The sequence below is a fragment of the Coniophora puteana genome, assembly GCF_000271625.1.
Source record: "Coniophora puteana RWD-64-598 SS2 unplaced genomic scaffold CONPUscaffold_12, whole genome shotgun sequence".
NCBI lineage: Eukaryota > Fungi > Basidiomycota > Agaricomycetes > Boletales > Coniophoraceae > Coniophora > Coniophora puteana.
In genome coordinates, this window is record NW_006913064.1 from 1,114,316 (window position 1) to 1,138,986 (window position 24,671).

At 51.5% G+C, this 24,671-nt stretch overlaps 10 protein-coding genes across 10 annotated transcripts; 4 read left to right on the plus strand and 6 right to left on the minus strand.

Annotated features, from left to right (window-relative positions):
* Positions 1-32: 32 nt before the first annotated feature.
* On the minus strand, positions 33-2,707 carry CONPUDRAFT_109867 (uncharacterized protein). Its single transcript, XM_007774519.1, has 12 exons — positions 1,975-2,707; positions 1,876-1,910; positions 1,644-1,818; positions 1,465-1,526; positions 1,279-1,376; positions 1,129-1,217; positions 1,057-1,064; positions 830-971; positions 730-772; positions 623-669; positions 286-530; positions 33-225 (listed from the first exon to the last, which is right to left on the minus strand). Exons 1-12 carry the CDS (start codon positions 1,986-1,988, stop codon positions 152-154), a joined length of 1,032 nt encoding a protein of 343 aa, XP_007772709.1. The 5' UTR covers positions 1,989-2,707; the 3' UTR covers positions 33-151.
* Positions 2,708-3,174: 467 nt separating this feature from the next.
* On the minus strand, positions 3,175-5,601 carry CONPUDRAFT_84441 (uncharacterized protein; the record flags this gene model as incomplete). The annotated part of the gene is made up of 14 exons (XM_007774520.1): positions 5,420-5,601; positions 5,295-5,329; positions 5,002-5,187; positions 4,823-4,885; positions 4,651-4,748; positions 4,500-4,585; positions 4,436-4,443; positions 4,249-4,371; positions 4,183-4,198; positions 4,087-4,129; positions 4,024-4,032; positions 3,925-3,962; positions 3,705-3,876; positions 3,175-3,641 (listed from the first exon to the last, which is right to left on the minus strand). Coding segments are annotated over exons 1-14 (968 nt in total), but the record flags the coding sequence as incomplete, so codon positions are not given.
* A 3,801-nt stretch (positions 5,602-9,402) lies between these two features.
* Positions 9,403-12,477, plus strand: CONPUDRAFT_168270 (uncharacterized protein). Its single transcript, XM_007774521.1, has 9 exons — positions 9,403-9,811; positions 9,871-10,141; positions 10,190-10,207; positions 10,260-10,338; positions 10,393-10,526; positions 10,577-10,601; positions 10,648-10,742; positions 10,797-10,926; positions 10,976-12,477. The coding sequence occupies exons 1-9, from the start codon at positions 9,424-9,426 to the stop codon at positions 12,416-12,418; spliced, it is 2,583 nt and encodes an 860-aa protein (XP_007772711.1). The 5' UTR covers positions 9,403-9,423; the 3' UTR covers positions 12,419-12,477.
* Positions 12,478-12,887: 410 nt separating this feature from the next.
* Positions 12,888-14,081, minus strand: CONPUDRAFT_146310 (uncharacterized protein). The gene is made up of 2 exons (XM_007774522.1): positions 13,402-14,081; positions 12,888-13,320 (listed from the first exon to the last, which is right to left on the minus strand). Exons 1-2 carry the CDS (start codon positions 13,922-13,924, stop codon positions 13,097-13,099), a joined length of 747 nt encoding a protein of 248 aa, XP_007772712.1. The 5' UTR covers positions 13,925-14,081; the 3' UTR covers positions 12,888-13,096.
* A 214-nt stretch (positions 14,082-14,295) lies between these two features.
* CONPUDRAFT_84444 (uncharacterized protein) lies at positions 14,296-15,124 on the plus strand. The gene is made up of 2 exons (XM_007774523.1): positions 14,296-14,667; positions 14,726-15,124. Exons 1-2 carry the CDS (start codon positions 14,451-14,453, stop codon positions 14,848-14,850), a joined length of 342 nt encoding a protein of 113 aa, XP_007772713.1. The 5' UTR covers positions 14,296-14,450; the 3' UTR covers positions 14,851-15,124.
* Positions 15,125-18,660: 3,536 nt separating this feature from the next.
* CONPUDRAFT_76078 (uncharacterized protein) lies at positions 18,661-20,145 on the plus strand (the record flags this gene model as incomplete). Its single annotated transcript, XM_007774259.1, has 9 exons — positions 18,661-18,721; positions 18,777-18,796; positions 18,889-19,017; positions 19,134-19,188; positions 19,250-19,381; positions 19,434-19,470; positions 19,618-19,772; positions 19,827-19,867; positions 20,077-20,145. 9 exons carry the CDS (start codon positions 18,661-18,663, stop codon positions 20,143-20,145), a joined length of 699 nt encoding a protein of 232 aa, XP_007772449.1.
* A 51-nt stretch (positions 20,146-20,196) lies between these two features.
* On the minus strand, positions 20,197-20,983 carry CONPUDRAFT_139258 (uncharacterized protein). The gene is made up of 2 exons (XM_007774524.1): positions 20,701-20,983; positions 20,197-20,644 (listed from the first exon to the last, which is right to left on the minus strand). Exons 1-2 carry the CDS (start codon positions 20,909-20,911, stop codon positions 20,361-20,363), a joined length of 495 nt encoding a protein of 164 aa, XP_007772714.1. The 5' UTR covers positions 20,912-20,983; the 3' UTR covers positions 20,197-20,360.
* Positions 20,984-21,264: 281 nt separating this feature from the next.
* Positions 21,265-22,304, minus strand: CONPUDRAFT_168273 (uncharacterized protein). The gene is made up of 3 exons (XM_007774525.1): positions 22,155-22,304; positions 21,784-22,043; positions 21,265-21,719 (listed from the first exon to the last, which is right to left on the minus strand). The coding sequence occupies exons 2-3, from the start codon at positions 22,013-22,015 to the stop codon at positions 21,439-21,441; spliced, it is 513 nt and encodes a 170-aa protein (XP_007772715.1). The 5' UTR covers positions 22,016-22,043; positions 22,155-22,304; the 3' UTR covers positions 21,265-21,438.
* A 24-nt stretch (positions 22,305-22,328) lies between these two features.
* Positions 22,329-23,662, plus strand: CONPUDRAFT_168274 (NAD(P)-binding protein). The gene is made up of 2 exons (XM_007774526.1): positions 22,329-22,803; positions 22,863-23,662. The coding sequence occupies exon 2, from the start codon at positions 22,865-22,867 to the stop codon at positions 23,531-23,533; it is 669 nt and encodes a 222-aa protein (XP_007772716.1). The 5' UTR covers positions 22,329-22,803; positions 22,863-22,864; the 3' UTR covers positions 23,534-23,662.
* A 22-nt stretch (positions 23,663-23,684) lies between these two features.
* CONPUDRAFT_168275 (uncharacterized protein) lies at positions 23,685-24,616 on the minus strand. Its single transcript, XM_007774527.1, has 2 exons — positions 24,234-24,616; positions 23,685-24,156 (listed from the first exon to the last, which is right to left on the minus strand). Exons 1-2 carry the CDS (start codon positions 24,421-24,423, stop codon positions 23,840-23,842), a joined length of 507 nt encoding a protein of 168 aa, XP_007772717.1. The 5' UTR covers positions 24,424-24,616; the 3' UTR covers positions 23,685-23,839.
* Between the last annotated feature and the right edge of the window lie 55 nt (positions 24,617-24,671).

The following is a 24,671-nucleotide window of genomic DNA, read 5'->3' on the forward strand; positions in this document are numbered from 1 at the left end:
TGAGTAAATAATGGCGATGGTATAGGTGAAATGAGGTATGTGCAGTGCGGGTTATGCATACAAGTACAAATGTGGCTATTCGCAGGATGAGATGAACGGTGAACATCAACAGAGAAAGATCTGCAAGCTGACGGGGTAGCGAGGTGATAAATTATGCGTATAAATAGGCGCGTTTGCAGGGCGACGTGAGCGCTTTCGGAGGTAAGCTCAAGGAAGAATCCGTGTCTGCGTCACCCGGGACTTTAGCACGCATACAACCGATAATGCCGATAAGCAACAACATACCTGATGTATCCCATAGCGGATCCGCGAACTGAACCGAACTTATGAGGCTGTCGTACGACCGCGTGTCTTCCCCCTGTGCAAGGGGCTGCCCTGAATGCGTCGTGACGACCGGATAGTTTTCTGCGCATAGCTCGCTGGCAGCTGCGCCAGAGGTGAACGCGGCATCCGTGAATGCGGCGGTGGTGAATGCGAGCTTAGGATCGCGGAGATTGAGCATCAAGCGGGAGATCATCATGGAGCAGATGCTGTTCGATGATGAAAATGAAGCGGAGACAGGTTGAAGTACCAGTCAGCGCTAAAATCGGATTTAGGTAGGGTAGGTAGGGATAAGGCGTACATGTTGGTGAGAGTGGTGCAATTAGCGCGGGTGTTGTCGTCCGCAAGCTGATCGGGTCCGTCGTAAGAACAACAAAGCAAGGGAAGAGAAACGTCGGACAGACATACCATGAGGGTGAGAATGTTGGCAACATTGGTCAGGGTGATAATGCTGTTCAAAGACTCGTCAACGAAAACACTGAGATCGAAAGGCCGGAGAGGCACTCACCAAAAGTACAGCGCGCCATCACGTAGCAGGATACCGCATATCCGCTTGGACCCGGGCACATGCATCTTCCATGACTGCCACACCGTCAATCCAAAGATGAGCGCGTCAAAGATCGTCTGTCCACCCCATGCTATCGACAATCCTGCACGAGCGTCACGTTACGTTAGTCAGTGATATTTCCCAATGTTGAATGGCGCAAACACCGTTCAGGAAAGAGCTGTACTCACGAGCTGCACTGCACGCGTCGGAGAACCGGCATCAGACACTGTTCCGGTGAGACCAAAACAAACAAAACATACGATGCGCCCGACACAGGTAGAATACAGCCCCTACCCGATGGTGGAGGTGGAACATGCGGCGCGACCGACCCATCCGTTAGGATAGCCCACTGTGAAAGCGCGTCGCGTCAGCTCATCGTCGGTGCTTGGAAATGAGCGGAAATGGCTGACGATGCCTATAGTGAGAGCAATGGCAGCGACAGACACCATCAGTGCGAGGATTCTTCGACATCGATCGTACATGGCATAGACTCGAGTCGCCATCACGACTATAAGGGCAGACAGGTATCAGCGTCTGCCGGGGGTCGAGGACGACCACCGCTAAGTGGGAGCCAAGAGAGAGAAAGCGCCCCGTACCTCCGCCAATAAGCTGAATGATAACGATAATGGCTTGGTTGTACATCCCCATGCGCTGGCAGCTGCAGATGTAGGGTCACATGTGAGCTGAGGAAAAAGAAAAGCGAGACGAAGAGTTGACTGACGACTGTTACTTCAATGAGTCAAGGGGAACTTGTAACAAAAAGGAGCGGGTACGCACAGATGTCGGTATGGCCGACTGCATCAACGTCTCCATCACGATCGGCACATGACCCAGCGGCGTCAGATATCGATTGGAGAAGAAGAGGAGAGCGGCCCAGGATAGCTTGGGGCGCATCCAGTACCGGTCCACCTCCTCTGAGAGCGTGAGGGTCCATTCATAACATAAGAGTACTGTGCAATCGAGCCATGAGTACAAAAGCTTCGGCGAGAGGTCATCGAAAGACGCACCAAAGGGAGACAGATTGGCTATGGCGTCTGGATGCCTGCAACGGCAAAATGCACGTGGATGGGTGAGCATGCTTCATGGATTCACGAAGGAGCACATACAAGACCGACGACATCACTTCTTCGAGTACTTGTGAAGCGCCAACTCATGTCCAGCCCAGCGGGTAGATGTATGCGGGGTGGGCGGAGGGGGGAGTGAGGGAGATGGCAGGATGAGGAGAGGAGAGGATAAGTCGGAAAGGACGTGGTGCCGTTGGGTCACCGTCAAGGGAAGCGAAATGAAGAGTAAGACAAGTTAATGAATAGTTGTCAGACAGCCCCGAGGCAGTGACACGCCCTCGCCTGCAGGGCTAACAGCGGACTGTTGGCTTGGGGCAGCGGGTTGGCTGTTGGCGCGACTGACGCACGGGCACCAGCTGGACACCAGCAGTCTGACAGCCAGGTGGCTAAAGGGCGTGCAACAAGCGCCCAACTTTGAAAAAGCCAACACACCCAACGCCATTTTTGCCGCTCCTGTGTCCTTTTCCCCCCACTTTGCCCCTTCGGAAGCTCTGATCGACGCATCTCATCAGCGCGCCCGGCGCGGCTAGTGACAGCGACGCCAAGGCTGTGCTTCAGAATCCCACTTCCTCCATCGCTTATGCGGCACTTGCGGCAACTTTGATGCGCCTGCAGATAGGCGAGCGAATCACTGACCGTCGTCGATATGCATGACTCACAGCGTCCTCGAGACTCGAGAGGTCAACTCTTGTTCATCGTGTATTGCAGGCCTGTTCGTCTCACCCCTTGATCTATGCGATTTGCGGGGCTGATGATCAGTTGAGCCGGTTTTGAATGGTGTTGTGGTGATCTGTGGTGATGATGCGCCAGCGGTCCGGCCAGTGACATGACAGGCTGTGGCACTTGTCAGCCCCATGGCCGCCGTCTGCCATTGGTTCCGACAGGTTCCGATTCGCGTGGAGGAAGAGGTGCGCGGGAAGATCATCCGGCAAGTTGATCGTTTATCCCCTCCTGCCAAGTCCCGACTCGGAGCCACGTACTCATGATCAGACACAGACACAAGAAAACATATCAAGCTGCTTTCCTCGGAGAGCATACACTTGGATTAGAATTAGTAAACGTAAAGTCATTGTCGAGAGCGGCTCCTTCCGCTGGCATCTGTGAGCTTCCTGTTATTATTAAGGGTGAACAAGCCAACGCCACGGCCAGGAGCAGTGCACTGTTGATGCGGCAAATATAACGATAAGTTGCGACAGCCGAATCCAATCAACCTGAAACCCGTCAATGTCAATGATCCCTGAACAAATATTAGCACTTGGTTACGTGCTGAAGCTGTGTGTACTATTATATGCATAACGTTATGACTAGCGTTAAGATTGATATAGTAAGGCACGGAATGAAGAATATCTATGTAAGAGCTAACTTGGCGTACGCAACCAGCGAGAGCTCTTGAAGGGTTGATACAGGATGGCCCAATGGTGTAGGCAGAGAACCTGACACCAGACACGGGTCAGTCAAACCTCCTTCAGTAATGCCCCTTGCGCATAGCAGGTCGTTGCAGCAATTGCGGCATCGCGTGCGCCGCATGCGCCTAAACTTTCGACCGTGTTTGGTGGAACGCCACTAGCCCACAGGCACCATGACTAGGCGATGAGCACATCGGTCCGCAGCCGGACTGTGCTATGTTATTAACTATGCGGTCTACACCTTCCATCGCTATATCTTCCATCGCTAAACTTCCCGCTATACCTCGGTGTCAAACATATCTCCTGTGAATGTCCGGCCCACCGATGAGCCTGCCACACGTTCAGAAGGAGACCAGTCAATCGCACCTCATCCGTTGGGTTACATTCAGTTTCGAGGAACAAAGACGACCCCGTGATCGTCGTGACCACTGGTGTTTCGTCCTCCGCCGTACCATTGGTCGCAGTCCTCGCTGTAGATGCAACCAATTTCGGGCTTCGCAGGTTAAGCACCAGTCGAGTCATTAGGATGGACGAGATCCTGCACACATCTGGTTAGCTACGGAAAAGCAAAGTGTACCATACCCACGCATTGACAAACTCTCCCGAAATTCCTTTTATTTCGGGCTAGATATATATAAGAGTTGAGGGTTATCTGTTATTGGGGATGATGAAAGGAGATACGCACGGGGGATAGCTATATGGGATGGGTTGAGTGATGAACATCGCAGAAAGGAGGGACCAAGCGTACCAATAAGAGCATGATGTTAGTAATATTGACTAAAGTAATACATCTGTGTCCAATCCGGTAAGTTGCATGTCCACATAGCGTGAAAAGTCGACGCACAAGAAGTACATGGCGCCTACACTGGGCATCAGTCAGGAGTGCCACTAAAACCGAGAAACAACAAACCATCGCGAATCAGAATGTTCATCAACGAACGGTGCCGACCCCTAACGCGAAGCGCCTTCCACAAGACGAAAACAAAGAATACAACGTCTGCAAATACACTCCCGCACCAGGCAGCCATAAGGCCTACGTCGAAATAAGAGCGTAAAGATCCTGCATAAGCCACCTATCTCAGTGGGAGGATACGCACGTATAGCTCTGGGTGATACTTTCGTGTCAGCGACCGAGCGGCCTTATGTGCAAACCAGACGTACTGAGCGTCCGACAAAACTACAGCACATCCCCCATTGGCTCCAACGGCCTCCTGTATCACGGGTCTGTGCTGGGAGTTGAGGCCCCACTACTCGACCCGGCGCCCGAGGTTACGCATACACGCTAAAACGCAAAGGGCAAATAAGGACGCACGACAGATATTCCAACCGCGAAGGCCACGACCACCAAGAGACTGTACAGAACGCGTCTATCTCTTTGGTACAACGCATACACCCGAAGGATCATCAGTACTGCGGGTATGGGTCAGAAACCAGGGACAATAATTCATTCAAGCGTGAATGCAGTAAGAAGAGAGCACACTCACCTCCGATCACCGCCTGCATCACCGCTACACTCAGTTGGTTATACGTCCGAAGATCAATACACCTGTGAATCCATCAGCGCCTGCATTCACCCACGACGCGGAACTCAATAGGACGAACGTCTATACAGAAGGATATTCAAAGCGTTAGCCGGTTCTCCATCAGAGGCATCCCAAAATACTCACGTGTGCGGTTAAAGGTGTCCCAGGCCAAGACGAGGCGATGACCATCGGAACGCGGACAATGATAGAAAGGTAACGGTTCATGAAGAAGAGGACGTGTACGAGCGAGAGGGCGCGTTCGCGTTTCGTCCAGACGCGGTCGTATTCGAGGGAGAACGTGAGGAGGAAGTCGTAAATCATCATGGCTATAATTGAATTAGAAGTCAGTCAGGCAACCGTAGTAAACGATGCAGCCACAGCCGCTCGAGGAGAAGGGGAAACGGCAGCAGCGGCACAATGAAGGAAAACGCACTGAACGGAACGATATAAGCCACAACACTCGTGTCTCTACAGTCGATGAAAGGTTGGTAAGCTGATGCGTTCGGGGAAAGTGCTGTCCCTGCACTGGCAGAGGCAGGCACCAGAAAAGGAACGCACAGTTGCGAGTTCATGGTGGCCAGTTCCCAGCACGCGACGTGCGCAGAGACGTGCTGTCCCCCTATCCCAATCCCGGCGTGTTGAGCAAGCTCGTCTCGCCGTCCTCTTGGGAAGCACAGTAATGAACGACGTGCGCGTCGTAAGAGGAAGAGAGTGGAGGGAAAGACGGCTGGTAACCTGGCTAATAGACGCCCGACAAATACTCAGCGCACTCACCAAGGAGCCGAAGCACCGACGGGGGAGACGATGTTTTTGTGAGCGGCAAATATGTGTACACAGAGGGGACATATTCCCCATATCACTGTCGCCCTGACATCCCACGTTGCCGGGATCATTCACTGTTACTCTCTCCGCTGCCCCGGGCCGGATAGCTGTCGACGCCAACGGAGTCGATATACGATTTACAGGCTGTGTATAGATATAAGGTTATTATCTCAGCCCGATGTGTTTCCTATGCTGCCGTGGCCCCGACTGTGGGGACACAAACACGCATATAAGGTCGGTGAGTGATATCCTCAAAGACTCGCATGGTAGGATTGATCGTTATACCAGACGATGGAGTTGCGAAGTTGATCTGCTGGGTTGGCGCCATAAGATGTCACGTTCTGCAGCTGTTAAGGCTCAAAGTTCTTGCGGAATAACAACGGAAAGGATACGGATCAACGATGGCAGTGGTGGCAATCGTTATCAAAGGCCAATTCACGTCGTCCTTCCCCCCTTTATGGCGTGCACTCGCTTCCAGGTACCGAAACCGCCAGCTGCATAACTGGGTCTGGACATGAAGTCTGACCCGGATACGGATTGAGAGCGAACATGCGAGTAAAAGTAAGACTCGGAGAATAGCGTGTCATCGTCCGGGTTCGACGCAGAAATCCCCTCGAGAGGTATAGATGACACTTCCCCTGCCGGTGCCCGCGCATGTTGACGGGCTAGCTCAGGGTCGCGCAGGTTCAGCATGAGCCGGGTGACCATCAGCGAAGACAAGCTGTCGTCGATGCGTCAGAAAGTGTCATATGTAGCCAAGTTGGTGCGCAAGTGGAAAAGTAAACGTACGTGCCGGATATCGCAGTTGCGGCCGGTTTGGTGATTGGCTGGTAAACCGTGTATAAGGGTTATGGATACGCAGGGAGGTGCTGTTGGACGTTACCTCGGCCAGCTGTGAATCATATACACGTTAGTTGATGCTTATATAGTGATCGGAGGAAACGTCACGTACAAAGATCGTCAAAACGTTCATGAGATTCGCAAGAACCATCGCCCTGGTAGCGGAGTTCGATACGAAGAAACAAGGAAGGGGTAACATCAAAGACATACATAAAGTACATGGATCCTGTGACGTTCTGATGAATTTTCCAGAGATCAAATGAGCTAACATCGCTGACCATCTCTGAGTAGAACGGCGACCAATGCACGTTTCGTACTGAAGCGCAACTGGATGGTCTTCCAAGCCGTCATGACGAAGAAGATCAGGTCAGCCAGTAAAACAGCGAGCCATGTCATGGCGAGCTCTGCATCACTGTTAGAACGAGTATCTGTAGCATGGCTAGAAGATGGATCATACGCAGCGCTCTGATGACCACAAGGGCAATTATCAGCGCCAGTCTTCGAGTGGCGACATGTGACAACGTACTGAGTAGGTGATTGTGGGTCCAAGCAGCCAAAACCGCGATCAACCTCTTGCTGAGTAGCAACATAAGGATTCACTGGGAAAAAGACAGAGCCCTCAAAGTGACGTAAGTGCTCGTCACTCACTCGGCACAGAAGTGCGACATTACTCACCACGGCCACGGCGATAACGCCAGAAAACAGTAAGAGCAGCCCGCAGAGCACTCTCTTATTCTTCCCGTAAATCGCATATACCCGCATGATCATGCACGCTGCAAGCAAGGATGGATGGCCACGTCAGCCCGCTGCACCGACCCTGTTGCTGACTATCATCAGCCGACCCGACCGGGAGACACACACCTCCGACGACCAGTTGCGTGATCATGATGCTGATCTGGTTGTACCACCGTATCGTTTTGCACCTGAGATGAAAACGGGGATACGTGCTCTGTCTCAGATGTGTCAAACCAATGCAGGATTTAGATACTCACGTCTGCGAAGCATAGTTGATCGGTCAACGATCACGTCACCGCGTTTGAAAATAATGGAGGACAGACTCACGGAGGAGTTCAGGCTTTTCGTGGGGTAGAACATCTCAACGACGACTGGGATGTGCATGACGAGGTTGTAGTACCGGTTGAAGAAGAAGAGAAAGTTGGCCCAGGTAAACGCGAAGCACATCCAGTAGCACTGAATCTCTTCGCCTAGGGTGAGGAAGTACTCCCAGACAAGGATGGCTGACGCGACGAGAGTGGCAGTCGGATTGTCAGTTCGGGAGGCCCCACGATGCTCGAGAAGACTTACTTTGCGCGATAACATTGACGACCGCCCTTGCATCACTGGTTTCCGTAGTTGGGTTAGCATGACGCCTGGTGAAAAGATATAAGAAGCAAACTACTACATACACATTTGACCCCATCCAGCATGCTCTGTCGCTGTAGGTCGCCTGCTAGGATACTTAGCGGGACGAAAGGAGGGGATAGAAATTTTTCGAAAGGGAATATCAAGGGACGGGGGGAGAGCAGGAGATTGACGGCGACTTGAAAGCAGACAAGCTTAAGACCGCGACGAATGGTTTTATCCAAACGGAAGCAAGACGTTCTTGACGCCCATAGGGCGGCGCAGCCGTCCGATTCACCACCCAGGCGGATAAAAGGATCACACACGTTCATCGTCACCAGCATCTTCCCTCGTCCTCCTGGGTCTCGATGGAGATGAACGAGAGGTCGAGACAGGTTCACCGATCCCTCGACAGCCCTCGACATCATGATCATTTGGTGAGAAGTGTCTCAGGTTTGTCCCAGCGAATCAGAAGCCTTCATTTCGTGGGAAAAACACGGCCGTGAGCCTATCAACATCCGAACATCCGAGGAATCGACGCAGAGTGCCTCGAACATTTTGCTGGCACTTGCATTCTACGTCTGTAGCCCTTTCCTTCGATATTCGTATCCCAGCTGTGGACACAGAATACTAGTACTGTTTCAGCTCCGGAGTGAGTGAAGGTGGTTACAACAGACTCGATGGACATCCAACACAGAATCGAGATGGACCTTGGATGGACCAGACGAGTTGAGGCCTGGCCTGACGACGGCTACAGCAATATCGAGCGGCCGAGCGAGCTGATATGGGCTGACGCTTACTTCCTGTCAAGTCGATGGTGTCCGCACAATCACCTTGAATCATGCATATGGGAATCTCGAGCCGGCAAGCAGTCTCAGCAAGGATTCTAAATCTGGAGAAATCGCAACTGGTATTCCAATCTTCTTCGATGCTTTTGAGGTCCTGACACAATCGACCCCAGACAAACGGATGAGCTCGTACGTTGCGGTGCCGCCTATCGCTGCCGTCGCCGAGCTGGCCGCTATCGGACGTCCAACGTGCCAATTGGATTTAATTTGGTTTGGATGCTTGCGATGGAAGAGGCATCCATCCTCGATCTTCTTTCAAAGTGAAAGAAGCATGTCTGATGCGCTAAAACGGGACGTAGGCAAGCTTGTTAGAAGCCGTCGACGTTGGAATATTCGATTGCTATGGCTCCTGTCGTTGAATCGGTGCAGCACGATCGCGAATGGACAAAACCTGCCCATACTAGGTGGAATGGATGCCATGGACGAACGGCGAAGATTCCTCGGACGAAGGTATCGTTGGGCGGAAAGAAGCGAGTTGAGGAAGTCGAAGTCGAACGCTGTCGTATATATACGCCCCATTCGCTGCCGACGTTCGTTTTTCCTCGTCTTTCTCCACCTTCACTTCTTGCACGCTCATCACCGTTATTCTCGTGTTCATTTCGCTATCTCCCGGATTCACCAGCCCTCTAACTGCGGCCAAGGGTAGGACGCCTGCACCGTTACATAAACACTCTATTCTGGCAACTTCCATCTTCGCTCGTGATTCGCCAGATGAATCCTCGTACGCCGCCTCCTCGTGCTTCTCCGCATGATTCCCCCGCGACCCAGCCTCAGCCGGTCAAGCCCTTGGCTGATCAGCAGGCCCCCGACACTGGACTCAACACGCCTACCCGACAACATCCAGCGCCACCTACCCCTCCTGACTCCTCCTCTCGCAGTAGCACGGCCAACGCCTCTTCTCTCGCAGCCTCCAAATCCAGGATCTCTCCTTCTGACGAGAGCTCTCCTCAACACGATACCTTCTCCGTAGATTTTGCACCCCATTCTAGTCCTATCACCATGAAGCCTCTCGGCGGTGCTCTCGATGCACCACCCAATCACGAAGGTATTACTTTACAGTCGTCGATATCTTTCCCCAGCACTCAAGTTTCGTCTATTCGTGAGTTTTTCATCACTTGCCATTGTTTGAATACGCCTAATATGTCATGCACTGCGAAGCTTCTTTTAGCACTTCGTTTTCCGCTGCGAGCTTTGCGTTCAGCAACTCCTCTGCCTTGGATTCATCTACCACCACATCGCAAAGTTCTTCAAGCCCACGCCCGTCGTCGCCCAAGCTCTCTGAAGGCACCGACCAAGAACGTACACCGAACGTCTACATCAACGGCCTTCCGCCGCACTTCCCGGAACAAGACCTTCATGAACTCGCTCGACCGTACGGAGAAGTCAAGAGTGTAAGGTCATTCACACGCCACGTTAGCGAGAAGCCCACGTAAGTCTCCCGCCTCTTCGTTTGACATGTGCTAAAGGAGACTTTCAGTGGATACGGCTTTGTGCTGTAAGTCATGTCGCGTCGCGTCTCATTTGAACCAACCTAATATCGCCGCTAGTTACGACAGCATTGAATCGGCGGCCAAGTGCATTGCAGGGTTGAAGAAGTTTCGCAATATCCATCCATCCTTTTCTAAGGTGCGATGATCCTATCTTTTTCTTTGTTATAGTATATTCATCCACTCTGCGCAGCAAATTCATAAGATACCTGGAACTCCCTATGCTCAGCAGGGAGACTCGTCGCCGACCGAGCAAGACGCTGATTCTTTCAAGTCGCGTATGAATAGGCTGGGGGATACGGCGTCTTCAAACCTGTACATTGAAGGGTAAGTTACATACTCTCTACTCGAAGCATAAGTTAACTTAATCCCTACAGACTGCCGATGTCGATTGATGAAGAGGTAAGCGTCGTACTGTCGGCCTGCGCACTCTCTCACCTCCGCGCAGAGTCTAGCGGCATTGATGCAGCCCCACGTCATCAAGAGTAGCCGCTTCTTTAAAACAAAGCTTAGTGACCCTCCCCGCATCATTGCATTCGTTCGGTAAGTTCTCATCCTTTCTACCACCGCCGCTTGTGTCGCTAACCATGATTGCAGTCTGGAAAATCGCAACGCAGCTGAAGAGATTATTGAGCGCCTACACGGTAGAATGGTTCGCGGATGGAATGATCCTGGTTGCAGGATCTCAGTTCGTTTTGCCGACAGTCCTGAACAACGAGAGCTTCGGGTTAGTATCTTCGGCCTCTTCGTGACCCATCAGCTGACATCTGCTGTAGCGAACGGAGAGAGTCCCCAGAGGCGACGGAGAGCAGTCACCTGCCCGTCTCACCATTGCCCAAGCTGCACTTCTCAACCTTCGCGGGCAGAACCTGCAACCGAATAAACTTCCTAAACCTCTTTCTTCAGCGACTGAACAAAGACTTCCGCCGGCGAGCCAACGCTCACCCTTACAAGACTCTTTTGGCACTTTCTCTTCTCCTCGTTCCCCCGCCGAGATCCTGGCCTCGAGTAGGAATTTGCTGGGTCTCTCGGGCAACCCAACCCATCAACTTGGCTCTTCCCAGCAGACGTTACCAAACTTCCCAGCCAACGTTGACATTCAGCGTTTGTCTCAGCTTTTGCAGAACAATGCCCATATTGGGGCTGGCTATGATGTCAGTGGACTTGGTCTTGGCTCTCTGGAGGCGGAGTACCGCGCCAACGCTCTTGCCATCCAACAGGCACAGCTTCAGGCTTTGATGAACGCGAACGCTGCTCTTCTCTCCGCCAATGCCAACGCATCCTTGTCGTCTGCCCGTGCTCATAACCAGGCGCGGAACGGGTTCACTCCGGCAGAGGAGCTTCTTCTCCAAGCTCATGCTCGAATGCAGCAACAACAACATCACGGGGCGCCATCAGACTCTCAGCGTCTTGACGGCGACTTTGCGGCCCGGCCGGAGCGGGCCCATGCCTTTGGCGATGCATCCTCGCAGCGGGGCCGACTTTTCCAGGAGTCGCTCCCCCCGATCTCGGAAGACGAGTTCCACGCCGGAGCAGCGCAGCACGTCGATCTCCAGTCTGGCGATTCGTCCAACGCTTCCTCGTCGGGGGCTAATCAAGACAGCCGCTCCTTCGTCAAGCCCCCCAGTCGAGCTATCGAGATTGTTGCTCCCCGTGATCAATCACAGCCCGTAGGCAGCGAATGGCAGAAGATCCGTCGTCATAGCAAGTCGGGGTCGCCCGATGCGTCTGCTTCGCTCATTCACTCACAGCCCCAGTCACGTTCATTGACCCTTCCGTCTCCTTCTCCCGCCATTTCCAAAACCCAGCGCCATTTCATGCAAACCAGTAATGATATCCGTTCCAACAGCTTCTCCTATAATAGCGGGATTTCCGGTCACGCTAACGCTTCAAACTCTACGCCTGCTTCGAACAGCTACACTTCGTCAAAGGACGGCTTTCATTCTCAGCAGCACAGCGTCAACAATACCAGCTATGTTCCCCGCGAACCCTATACCCGTGACCAACCGCACGCAGTGACTTCAGTAGAGGACCGTAAGCAAACCTCCGGCTCTCCTCCGGCCATCTCGCCGGCGCTCACATACTGCAGTAACTCTCCGTCAACGTTGAGCCCTACCACTCCCTACTTCCACCAGGACAACTTTGGCGGCGTATCAGGCGCGGAGGATACCAAGAGCGGGTCGGTCGCCAAGGTCAACGTTCCCTCTTCATTGCACTAGATTCTCGCCCATTGGTATCCTTTGCCTACCGTCTTTTCTTATAGCAGTTTGACCGATGCATCTTTTCTTCGTTGTTATCGCTTACCCCGTTATCAATATTTTCGGCCTATACGTCACTTCTCGTTTCTCATCTTCGTTTTCCTCCTCGATCACATTCAGCTATCAATCCCAGGCAGAACTTTTTTCTTCGCCTATCAAACACCGTATTCTTGACCTTGCCGTGAGCTATCAGCACCTTCTAAATATCCATCTCCTTAATCAACATCGCACGCTACTCTGCGGTGGAGCATCTTATACTTGATACAATTGTTCATTTCTTCGGGCTTTTGGTTGTGATGTAAACACGATTGTACTCCTCTAGCTACACCCACCGGCTATAATGTCACGGATTTACCATTGAGCTCGTTATTTGCGGATTGACGGGGGCTTGTGCGCATCGACGAGTTCTGGCTGAGAAAAGTGGTTCCAGGCAGCGGGTTGGATGCGTGTTTTTTATTTGATAGATGGTGCGTGCGACGTTACAAGAGTGTTTGGATAGTCCGTGTAATAAAGTGATTCGATTAATGGGATGTAAGCGTGAACTCGAATGAAAACCAGTGGGCGAATGAAGGTAAGGTCCAAGTATATTAGAGAAATTGGTCCATGATGCATGAAGGAAGACGACAACCTGAGCACTCTTCACAAGTACACGATGCCGACATAAATTGCAGCCACCGACGTGACGAGCACAAGTAGCGCAAACACGGCGCATGCGGAGCGCCTTGCCCAGATGAGCTCGGCGTCACGGATTGTGTCGATGATGTGCTGTCGCTCCGCCTCTGTTTTCCCTGGTTCGAAGTCGTCGGGCGCAGACAGAGGGGAGAATAGGATGACGGTGCCAACGATCCAGAGTGGGAAGAAGACTGAGCAACGATGGGGGCAAAATGTGAGCCGAGGCCGATGATGGAAAGGGCGAGGGCGGAAACTTGAAAGGTGTTACTCACAGAAGCCGAACTTGAAGAGGTGCTCAGCGAGCGTGCCTGTCACCCTAAGCGGGGCGTTCGGATCCTCGGAGGTGTAGTCGGGTAGTTCTGCGTCAGACGGCGAGTATGGTGGCGGTGGTGGGCCTAGTGTGTCACTGGCATCATCGTCGTTGTCATCCTCTTCCGTAGTCAGGAGTGAGCTGTAGTTATAAGGGCGCGAAGACGCGCTGAGGGTGCGAGGGTGCGTGATGAAGCGCGCCGAGGTGAGGTCGAGGACGCGTTCGAGTGTACGGGTGCCGGCGATGGTCCGCGATTCACGGTTGCCATCGACGCCCGTGGAGGGTCCGGAAGCGGGTTGGTTGGATGCAGGTCCCCATGTTCCGTAAACGGTGGTAGCAGCGGGATTGCTGGGGAGTATGTGTATTGACCTGTGTGCGCCGACGATTGTTTGGACTTCGAGGTCGTGAGTGAATGAGGCGGAACACTGGGTGCCGGGGACAGCGGTGACATGAGAGATGGAGGATGCGGATGTGGAGTGTGCCATTGTAAGGTTTCAGACCGTCAGTAAGGACCGGAAGGGTTGAGGAGATACAAAAGACTAGAGCGGAGGACAAAGAACGAGCAGCAGGCGGAGGAGTTAGAGAGCACGGTCATTACGCGATGCGTCGGTTATATACTCCCCGTCTGCGACGCGCGTTGACAGTCGGCTACGCGAGGATTCAGATAATTCAGCGACCGAAATTACAAGACCTACAGGAATTGGAAACGCAAAAGTAATCAAGCAGGGAAATTACTTCAAACGGGACAAGCGCCCACGGCGTTACATAACTTGTCAAGACAGAGTCCGACGCGCGTTATAGCCGCAGGACAGTGAAAATGAACAACACATTCTAAGGACATAAAGAAGCTGAAAAGCAACGATAGATTGCAGACGCCGGTAACAGAACATAGGATGAGGTGACAGTGTGGAAGATAAGTGAATAAAACGGCAACATACGACAGTAGCATGCCAAAACGACTCTGGCCCCTATTATACACCGCCTGATGATAACCCAACGAAAACAGAAACCATGACGATCGCAAGAAGAACAAGGATCCCAAGGAATGCGAAAGCGCAGCGCCGTGCCCACTTGAGCTCCGTCGCGTGTCGCCGCCGCAAGAGCCGCACCTCACTTTTCGTGATGATGACCTGCTGTCCCTCCGCATCCAACTTGACGCGTATGGCTGGTGACCTTGACCAAAGCGTGATAAAGACGAATGTGCCCCATAACCAAAGACAAGCCAGAACTGGCAAGAAAGGGTTAGCCTCGTGCGCTAAATGTGATGAGGGCCGAGAGGAACGTACGGAAACCAATCCAAAAGAAGGATCTCAAGATTGTGTATGGCTCTTTCTCCTCCTCTTCTGTGTCTTCAGACCCCGAGTCGGGAGGATATGATGGTGCTCTACTAGTACCGTCATCTTGGGTGTAGGCCGGTGGTGCACTGTGATACTCGCTGCGGCTACGGATGCGCAGTCGCTGGCAGGTGAAGCCGTAGCCTCGGTGCTCTTCTTGTCTGGTGAAAGCACGATCATCTTACGTTGGCCTCTGAGGTTACGCAAGCGACTCGGAGTAGCAGGAGGCTCAAGGGAGTTGGCGACGAAGGGTGGAAGACTCAAGTGCTTGAAGATTGCTGCAGAAGGCTGCAGAGAAGGAAGTCCATCAAGATGCGCAGTGTGTTCCCGCCCTATTTTTCATCTCTGAGTAAAGATATCATGGTGTCGGGCAACGACGACCGTGAACGTAAGGTGCAGATATCGTAGTGCGCAGTACAGAAGCAAAAGCCAATGTATGTGTGGCAGTGTTGGGCAGTGCTGACGCCAAAACCATTTAAACTCCGCCTGCTAAGGATTCTGCGCACCGCTCAGCGAACATAACTTACTTCACCGGCAACGTGGGCGTCTTCATTTTCTCGAGATCTTTGTACCTCATGTTGTTTCATGCTCGCGCCAAGAAGGCTCGAACGCTACAAATGACATCCAGCCGCTGGCATAGGTATGTAAGTCCGTTAGAAAGTGATCTTCCTAAAGCAAAATAAATGCTCGTGCTGGGTGTTATGGAAGTCCCATCATCATGAAATCTCATGCAGTGTTCTATCGATGCATTCAGAACGGCGATTTGTGACTTCTACGCTATCACGGTCTCCTCTATAGGGTGGGGCAGCGCTGCCATCTTTGCACATAAACATACTATTCCTTATATGATTTCCATCGATCAGAGCAATGCAATGCCTTTGTCCACAAGATCAGGCGCGGGAGCGCTGTAGGCATCCTCATTGGACATTCCGCAATTACAATCAGATTAAGGCGGTCCATTGCTTCTGGCATCGCCAAACGCGTGAGTAGTGTATATTTATGTACACTTATCCTTGTCCCCAATTTGATCAGCATGTCCATTGGCTCTCTCAGACAGGGCGCAAGGTTGGTGCTATGCTGAAAGGCGGGTCATATCCAAATCGCCAGGCATGTGAGCACTTCAGTGCCTACCATCAAGCAAGACTTAAAGGGGTCCATGATAGCTCGGTGACCCCGTCATTTTGCACGCCCTAGGGACAGGTTCTCTCCATCTCGACAAGTGTCCCTCATGTCTCAAACGCTGGTCGCCGGAATCTCGTTTTTGTTTTCATGTAGATACCTGGCTGGTACGTTGATATCTTAAGTGGGCATTTTGGAGGTGCTTAACAAACTCAGTGTCGAGCATGACTCTCCTTATTTGGGACGGTATCATGATGCTAAGAAGGGAAATGCAATCCGTCAAAAGGGTCAACAACCTCGTCTTGAGAGCGGCTTTTGCATGTAATAGGATTAGCGCCATAATCATGCTTGTACCATGGTTCCAAGGTTTGGAGTAATTCCTTCGAATGCATAGAAAATTCATCGCTGAAGCCAAATGCGGCCAGAGATATTTCCTGCCGTAGCTTTGGACGATGCAAAGGTGCGTGTACACCTCCGGTCTTCAAATTATGGTACACGAGTCTTACTTATATCTCGTCGTCCCACAGTAGTGAAACTTAACGGCCTGACGTTCCCCAACTCATGATATGGTTTTTAGTTGTCTGAAAGGAGGACTTGCTGCCGGCGTGACTTATGTGGCTGCAAATACAATGGGAAACCGTGAGTTATTATTATAGTGTGGATTTAATACATTAATTGTTGAATAATTCCTGCATATGTGATCGACGTGGGTGAATCAAAGCGTCTACGATCATTTACTCATGCGCATCTAATCAGTTTTTATATGACATCTGCGCCGTGTCTCTGGTGATTCTCAACGCTATGGACATACCGAGAACAAAGAACTCGCAGATAATCGAGCTACTTCATAAACAGGGTATTTGGATATTAATAGTGAGTTTGTTCACATTACGGATGTACAACTCTAGCTAAGTCGTCGCAGCTTATTTTAGGTGACTAGTATGAAATTGACAGTTATATGTCTCCTGATCGACGAGACGTCACAGGTTTTCGCGTTCTAAACATCGTTGTGTGCATTGTACCCGGGGTGCGTCATGAAAGATATCGTATAACGCACTGAAAAATACTGAACGGCTACGGTTAGCAAAGTTACTGGGTAATTGGAATAATGTGAGTTTTTGCATGTATTTCTGGTAGTTCATACCTCAATGACTGTATGTCGAAGCTTTGTGGAGGCCGTCATCGCAGTTTTGAACTCGAGGCTCATTGTTCGTGCCTGTGAGTTTGACGAAGAGATGCGACGCGGGCTCCTTGAATGCAGCAATGCCGAGGGCGAAGTGGTGGATACGTCGTTGAGCAAGAGTCACTGTCTGACACTTGTTCCTGTTGTTATCGTCAAGATTCCCACAGTAGCTTCATTCGGGAGGAACCCGTTCGAAAACGCGGTATAACCATGATGCGAATCTGCGGGGCCATCATCCATCCGCAAATAAAAGTAGTCTACTTTTCATAATGCCAAGCCCACTCAGAGACCAAAGTACCACTGATATTGGATAAACAATTCAACGTTGCTGGGTGCATAAAGAGATCGTCGTTCGGAGAAGAACGAGTGTCTCAAGGTGATTTATCAGCACGTTCGGGGCATGGCTACTCTCGAAACTTGAACCACTCAAACGCCTCCCGCAGTATTATTCTCCTTGACAAATAATCCAAGAAATATGGGCAAGCGATCGCGTCGATAGAACTGCAGTGTGTTTTACTACAAACCTAGTAGTAAGGCGGTACGATAACCATTCACACGGAGTGAGAATCTCCAGCCAGAATTGACCCCACTAAAACTTGCTTGATGCTGGCTTCGTTCCCCAGCCTCGGCATCTCACAGACTACCGGTATCCATTCACATATTGTTAGAACTATATGAGTGATATTGTAATCTCGGAGCCTTCAGCAGGCCTTCAAACGGTCTTCATGTCACCAAACAGACGAGCAACATAGCTAGGTTCGTACTATCTCATGGGACCTTACCATGAAAAAAGGACTCAGAAGGGCTTACCCAATAGATCGATGCAGATTGGCGAACCAATAGCATTGGGTTATTATTACATGCTGTATATTCTTGTTCCCTGCGCAATAACGGACAATTTATCTGTTTTAAAATAGGAAACCCGCATCCGACTGTCCTGTCCATCAGATCTTCAGACACGAGTCCGGTGCTACTACGATCCGCCCCAAGGGAAGGCTACACGAGGCAGTGGCCCCCCGCGAAGCAATTTCTTCCAAGAGCATCGAATGTGTGATTGTATCCGCGATGAATCGATGACTAGGACTCTCTTCATCGAAAGCGGAGAATTCTTGGGCGTTCATCGTCTTAAGGCTCGGCCTATACAATATCCAGCCTGCGATAGTCAAATCATAATTGTAGGTTTCACCATTCCTTTTCGACGCCATCCATCAGAGAGATTCTCAACACGTGCGATCCAATGAGCCTCATCTTTTCCACTTCGAAATTAGCCAAACAACGTAATGAAAGACCATTTTTACTCAGCAGTCTTTCTGGTTGTAACGAGCATTTGAAAGTCGAATGATTGCATCTCCCTATCTGAGAACGTGAATGGCTCTGTTCTGTGTGGACACTTGAGGCTAAATCAAACCTTTTGCTCCCAGAACATTACATTGAGTGCTACCATCAACTGCTTAGCGCCATGGGAGCATTGCCATACGTGCCAACGCTTGAGCGTCTTATTGGAGGAATAAGAAGACGTCCAAGCCCCACTCAAACTATATCCCGTTTCCCTTTCCCTTCCACCTGCTGCTCAGGCCTCCTTGTCATGTCCCAGATGTTACACAGCGCAAGTCTCGTTTATCCGGGTTTCTGCAGATGCCTGATTAGTACGTGTTACATTCCCTCTAAAACTAGTTGACGTTTAACGAAGGCTCGGCGCAGCGGCTGGAATGACTGCGCTTGTATGGGATAGTATTCTCATGTCTAGAAGGGAGGCTCGAGCCTTGCGCGAGACAAATAATATTATCCTCAGGATCGCGCTGTCATGTAACAGGATAAGCGCGGTAGTTATGCTTATGCCGTGGATGAAAGGTATAGAGTTTCCCTCGCGGATGAGGTGGGTCTGGCGCTTAAAGTGAAGACGATAGGGCTGTTTTCTATCACAGATTTGAGCGACGAACGGGTAAGCACTTTGGACAATGGTCTTCATTAGATGCTAAATCTCCATTGATGTAGTAAGAAAATACAATGGCGCGAGCACGTAGTATAATGCATTTTAAGCACTTTCTTAGTTGCCAGAAACTGGAGTTGGCCAGTGATGTCCTCTTTGTAGCTGCGGATGCGCTTGGAAATTGTGAGTGGCTTCAACACCTTCACCCGCAGGACCCATACAGCCTTCTCATAATATTTTCTAGTCTTTGCTGTAACCCGAGTATTCTTACTATGGGACAAGAATCAGCGGAAACTTTTCTACCTTATGTTGGGCGCTCTAATGACAGCGGGCTGCAATTCAGCATTTCTAGTATATTTTTACAAGACTATCGCCAGTGAGCAGACAGATCCTCTCTCATCTATCCTGCGTTCAACGATGTATGCTAGATCGCCAACGGTGGATATCCTTGCCAGGAGTACACTCGTGTGTAGTTACGCAGGGACGCAATATTTTTGTGCCTAGCATATTGATTACTCAGGTGAGACCGCAGTGCAGCTATCGATTTGCTAAGTATCAGTATTATCAGGCGCTAACATGGAGTTTTTCAGTTTGTTTTTGACCTCTTTGCAGCAGCTTTGGTCGTTCAAAACGTCCTGGACATACCAAGAACGCACAACTCCCAGATACTTACGGTTCTTCGCAGACAGGGTCTAGGATTCTTGGTGGTAAGAAAGTTCTGTATCTGTGCGAGGTTAAACTGACTGGGATTCCGCAGACTACACTAGGTCAGTGAGACGAGCTACTTTATTGGAGAGTGAGATCATGAACATTGGGCATAGTATTGCGCCTGATAAACATTGTTCTCGGTGTTGTATCTGCGGTCAGTGGCTTTGTTGTTGTCGTTTCACGTCTCGACTGAGCGTATACCCAAAGCGACCGTTTTGGATCATTGGCATCATGTAAGGATTATTCAGCTATGAAACGAAACGATGTTGAATGGATGCTAAGATTGATAGAGCCAATCATTGCGATCATGAATGCGAGGCTCATCGTTTGCGCCTGTGAATATGAACATGACGGATGTCTTAGTTCCCGACGCAAGAGCAACATGGACGAAACTGGGGAAACATCCGAGGTGGTATCGCTGTGTCAGAGTAATCAGGCATCTTATTCTCCCCTCATTACCCTTAAGATACCAAGTGTTTCGTCGTTCGGGAATCATCCATTAGAAAATAGAGTATGAATGTCATATATTTTCGTGAGTAGTCCATTGAACGTCAAGGTCCATATCCATGTAAAGTACATGCTGGAAGAATTCGATATCCCTCGTAGTATCTGTGGAGGGTCCAAAGAATACACAGTTGAGCACCAAGCTAGTAATACTCAAACCTGCCATTGGTCTCGACCCCGATCATGATAACCATTGCTATTGCGACGAGCACCTCAATGGATAACATGCACACGCTTCCGAGACCCCACTTGAGAGCGGAACGGCGCTGCCTTACGCGTCGCTCGATCTGGTCCTTGGAGAGCGATACGACATACGAACCTCCCATAGCAGCATCCGATGATCCCATCGTCAGGTTCATGGTGACCACAGGCGACATGCGTTCCATAAAGTACATGACTGTGCCCGCCATCCATAAGAAGGGACAAACTTCCGAAAGCCAGGTATCAGCACGAGTCATGATTTGATCAAAGGGTGAAACACACTCCAGCCAAAAATGAAGAGCCACATTGCCGTCCGAGGCGGGTCTACAACGTTCGCGGGTTCTGTTTGAGGAGATTTGGAGCACGACGACAGATCGTGACCCTCTTCGGTGTACAAAGGGTCATCGGATGTTCTCCGAGCCGCATCCTGCAGTGCTTCGGCATCCTTCGAGGGTAATCCAACTACTAGAAGAGCATCAGGAGTCGTAGACATGGTGGGCGAGCTGAGCGGGCGCTGGGAGACGGAAGGGATAATATAGGACCGCGCTTGCCAGTTGCCACGAACGGAGCTTGTACCTCGACATGCCAAGACGTTCAACGCTCTCCTACTTACGCCAGCAGAGAGTTCTGATCCACATGTCTGCCGAGAGCAGTTTCCATAAAAGCAATGCCATCGTTCGGGCTCGAAACCCCGCCATTGTACAGCACGCAAGCAGGTGGTGCACAGCCACGGTCTACACGACGCCAACTTTGCCGAAGGGCCTCGCTTGGGCCTCGCACTGCAGTAGTCGCAGAGGGTTTTGGTGCAACCCAAAGATCATGAAAACTTCACTACATGTAGAAAATGTGAGTTTCGAATCTGATACGCATGTATATGTCATTGTTCGTGAGGGATTGTAATCTGTAAGAGTAAGGATATAATGATAAGATAGAGTAAGTAAGGTGTTGGATACTAGCGACGGCCCCGAAATGTCCAATGTTAATACATGTACATCGTTCAGCATGAGCAGGCTGAAGCATTCAGTAAGTGTCATAGATAGAGTAGCTAATCCAGCCAGCCAGCGCTATCGCGAGGGCCAAGCTAACGGCGGCCATGCACACGCAGGCAACACCCCACTTGAGAGCGCTCCGGTGTTGCACAGCACAACGTTCGACTTGCTCCTTGGTGAGCACAATAACGCGGGATCCTGATGACTCGGCGTCCACAGAAGACACTACCACCTCTACATTGGCAATGAGGACGGACGTCCTGCGGCGTTTGAACCACATGCCCGCGCCGACGAACCAGAGTAGCGGACAAACTGGGTGGGAAGTATGTAAGGCCGAGAATGGGCATGTGGAACGAGGCTTGCACAAAGCACTTACTGAAGCCAAACCAGAAGATCCACAGCTCTGGCATGGGTGAATCAACAGTCTTTGCGGGCTCAGAGACAGGGCCGCTTCCGCTGGCCGCAGCGTAGGCAGGCGGAAGGGAACGCCGTTTGTCGTCGCCGTACGTAGGCACGTCCTCTATGGTTTTGACGTCCTTCTGTGCCTCAAGCATCTTTGTGTAAGAGCCCTCGGGACAAGCAGGTGCATTGGCGGAGGTAGAAGACATGTTTGACTTGTTCAATGGGGCACGATGACTAGAGAAGAGCTCGCGTTGTGAGTGGAAGCAGAGCAAGGAACCGGCAGCGAACACTTGGTGGTTATATTGTTGCTCGACATGTCGGTCAAAGCTGTCCACTGAGACTCACCGGTGTGTCTATCTGCCCATAATTGTATGACGCGGGGATCAAAGCCCGTCTTCGTTGCGCAGCACACTTTGGGCGCGGTGCGGCAACTTGTGAAACCGCGATCACGATATAACATAGTCATTTGGCGCAGCGACCCACTCGAGAACTGGTGTCCACCACGAGCGCGAGGTAAGAGGCAGTTCAAGCTGTTCTATGTCTGATGGAAGGCCTATGATGACAAGAGCCGGGATGGAGTGTCTGATCTGAAGCGGAACTCAATGAACATTCGGCATCTTCCGTAGACGTCACACATACGAGCCGCTGCCCGTTTGACCGTCATGAGGTGACTCTCTCTAGTACCTAGACTCCTGCCAACGATCATCAGTGACCAGAAACAAGTAATAACCACTGACTTTGCATTTGTGTTTTTACCCTCGTTAACCGGCAATCCTTACGCAAGTCCGCGGGGGCCGGGAATTGACGCGGCATGTCGTTATTTCACTCGCTCTTGATTGGCTCTTGCGACACACTTTGCTAATCACTTTCTCCACGGGTTGTTTTGGTCCAGCATAAATAACGCGTGTCCACATCCCAGCAAAGAAAGTGGTTTCGCAACTCTACCTCCGTGTTCTTGGCATCATCACTCAAAGGCTGAGTTGAAAATCAGAAGGTAAGAAACACATCTTCCGTATCAGAGCGTTGAATGATGTCAACCGCACCGCCATTCAGCTATGCATGTGCTCATCCTGGGTGCTACCGGTCCTTCTGGTGTTCTGTTTATCCGAGAAGCACTGGCGCACTCACATGCAGTGACCATCTACGCTCGTTCACCCCACAAGCTGCCGGAAGATCTTGCCATCAACGCCCACGTTACAGTCCATAAAGGCGAGCTTGACGAGGAAGCTGCACTATCGGATGCTATGGACGGCGTAGACGCCGTGCTCAGCGCGCTGGGGCCTAACGCCTCGTTCACGACCTCCTATCCTACTGACCGGCCCTTCGGACGCGCTTACTCGCTCATTCTACGCGTGATGAAGGAGAAGAACGTCCACAGGCTCATCGCACTCGGCACACCGAGCATCACAGACGAGGAAGATCGCGCGAGCCTGCGGTTCGCGCTAGCGACGCGTCTCCTCCGGTATGTTCTCAATGCCGTGTACGAGGACGTTCGAGCTATCGGAAGGACTCTCCGCACCGAGGGCACAGCGTTGGATATTCAGTGGACGATCGCACGCGTTCCGATGCTCACGAATGCGACGGAGACGCGGTGGCATGCTGGATATGTCGGAGATGGGAAGAGCGCGTTCACTCTCAGCCGAGCGGCGTTCGCAGCTTTTGTGATTCATGAGCTGGAGCATAACGAGTGGGTGGGCAAGGCGCCTGCGATCACTGATGGTTAGATCGGCGGACAGTTTCTTCTCCCGTGTAGATGTCATGTACAGTGCGCCACAAGGAAGAGACGGGAGTTTATCACTTCACCATGAACAGTCAGAGTAGTTTTCAATGCGTGTAAACAAAGGGTATATAACTATGAGGAACGTCACGGTGTGGATATAAATGTCATAAGAAGTATGAAGAAAGCGACAATCGTCCTTGAGCATGAAGCCGCCACGTAAAGAAGTCATGTTCCAGTCAGCAAGTCCAGAAGCCGTACACATCCCGTTCATTCAAAGCATCAACATCCACCAGCCAAACATCAATCATCCTCAGGGATCATGACGAATATACCACCCCACCCAGCCCATCCACCCGATAAGCATGAGACAGCCGACAATGCCCATCACGAGGCACCCGACGCCCCAGCGGAGCGCGGCGCGGTGCTGCGCCGCCGCACGCTCGAGCTGCTCCTTCGTTATCGCGACGACCGTGTCTTCAAACCCGCTCTGCCCGTCCTCTGCCGCCGAGTCTGTGTGGACTGACGAGGAGGGGGGAACGTCCGACACACGGATGACGAGTTCATAGGGGCTTCGTCTGCGCCGCACGGCCCACAGGCCTATTCCGACGAACCAGAGTGGAAGGCAGACTATACGCGCGGTGTGATGAGCTTGTAAGTACTCATAATGTGGGGCACAACACGCGACCATAGAGAAAGAAACTCACTCCATCCGAACCAGAAGAGCCACAGCTCGGGCCGCGGCGGGTCGACGACATTCGCCAGCTGAGGAGTCCGCGCGTCTGATACCGCACCTCCGGGCGGATAGAGGGAACGACGCTTCGTGTCATCAGGATCCTCGTAGGATATAAGAGCGGGAGCAGGAGATGCAGGATACGCAGTAGAGGCCTCAGACATGACTGGATCGTCGAAGGTCGTCACAAAGCCGCAGAGGACACCCAGTCGGACGAAATCAAGGCATCATCCTCTCCCGAGCGGGCCCCGCTTATAACCTACCACCAACCCAGCGTATCGTATGCACCTAGATGCACATGATAACGCAGCTGAGCCGGCCAACATATCGATGAAACAGCCTTCAACTTGAACGACAGGAGCAAGATGCTTGGCGCGCAGACGGTGTCGCCGAGTGACACCTTGACCAACGC

Coding starts and splice junctions, on each gene's coding strand:
- CONPUDRAFT_168275 (XM_007774527.1), bottom strand. CDS start 24,423: ATGTCTGAGGCCTCTACTGCGTATCCTGCATCTCCTGCTCCCGCTCTT. Junction 24,157..24,233: donor GCTCTTCTGGTTCGGATGGA/GTGAGTTTCTTT, acceptor CCGCGCGTATAG/TCTGCCTTCCACTCTGGTTC.
- CONPUDRAFT_168274 (XM_007774526.1), top strand. CDS start 22,865: ATGCATGTGCTCATCCTGGGTGCTACCGGTCCTTCTGGTGTTCTGTTT.
- CONPUDRAFT_168273 (XM_007774525.1), bottom strand. CDS start 22,015: ATGTCTTCTACCTCCGCCAATGCACCTGCTTGTCCCGAGGGCTCTTAC. Junction 21,720..21,783: donor GATCTTCTGGTTTGGCTTCA/GTAAGTGCTTTG, acceptor CTTCCCACCCAG/TTTGTCCGCTACTCTGGTTC.
- CONPUDRAFT_168270 (XM_007774521.1), top strand. CDS start 9,424: ATGAATCCTCGTACGCCGCCTCCTCGTGCTTCTCCGCATGATTCCCCC. Junction 10,602..10,647: donor CGATGTCGATTGATGAAGAG/GTAAGCGTCGTA, acceptor ACCTCCGCGCAG/AGTCTAGCGGCATTGATGCA. Junction 10,743..10,796: donor CGCATCATTGCATTCGTTCG/GTAAGTTCTCAT, acceptor CCATGATTGCAG/TCTGGAAAATCGCAACGCAG.
- CONPUDRAFT_146310 (XM_007774522.1), bottom strand. CDS start 13,924: ATGGCACACTCCACATCCGCATCCTCCATCTCTCATGTCACCGCTGTC. Junction 13,321..13,401: donor CCTCTTCAAGTTCGGCTTCT/GTGAGTAACACC, acceptor ATCGTTGCTCAG/TCTTCTTCCCACTCTGGATC.
- CONPUDRAFT_139258 (XM_007774524.1), bottom strand. CDS start 20,911: ATGTCTACGACTCCTGATGCTCTTCTAGTAGTTGGATTACCCTCGAAG. Junction 20,645..20,700: donor GCTCTTCATTTTTGGCTGGA/GTGTGTTTCACC, acceptor GGCTTTCGGAAG/TTTGTCCCTTCTTATGGATG.
- CONPUDRAFT_84444 (XM_007774523.1), top strand. CDS start 14,451: ATGACGATCGCAAGAAGAACAAGGATCCCAAGGAATGCGAAAGCGCAG. Junction 14,668..14,725: donor TAACCAAAGACAAGCCAGAA/CTGGCAAGAAAG, acceptor AGAGGAACGTAC/GGAAACCAATCCAAAAGAAG.
- CONPUDRAFT_109867 (XM_007774519.1), bottom strand. Junction 1,218..1,278: donor TTGCTCTCACTATAGGCATC/GTCAGCCATTTC, acceptor GCGCTTTCACAG/TGGGCTATCCTAACGGATGG. Junction 670..729: donor CCAACATTCTCACCCTCATG/GTATGTCTGTCC, acceptor GGACCCGATCAG/CTTGCGGACGACAACACCCG.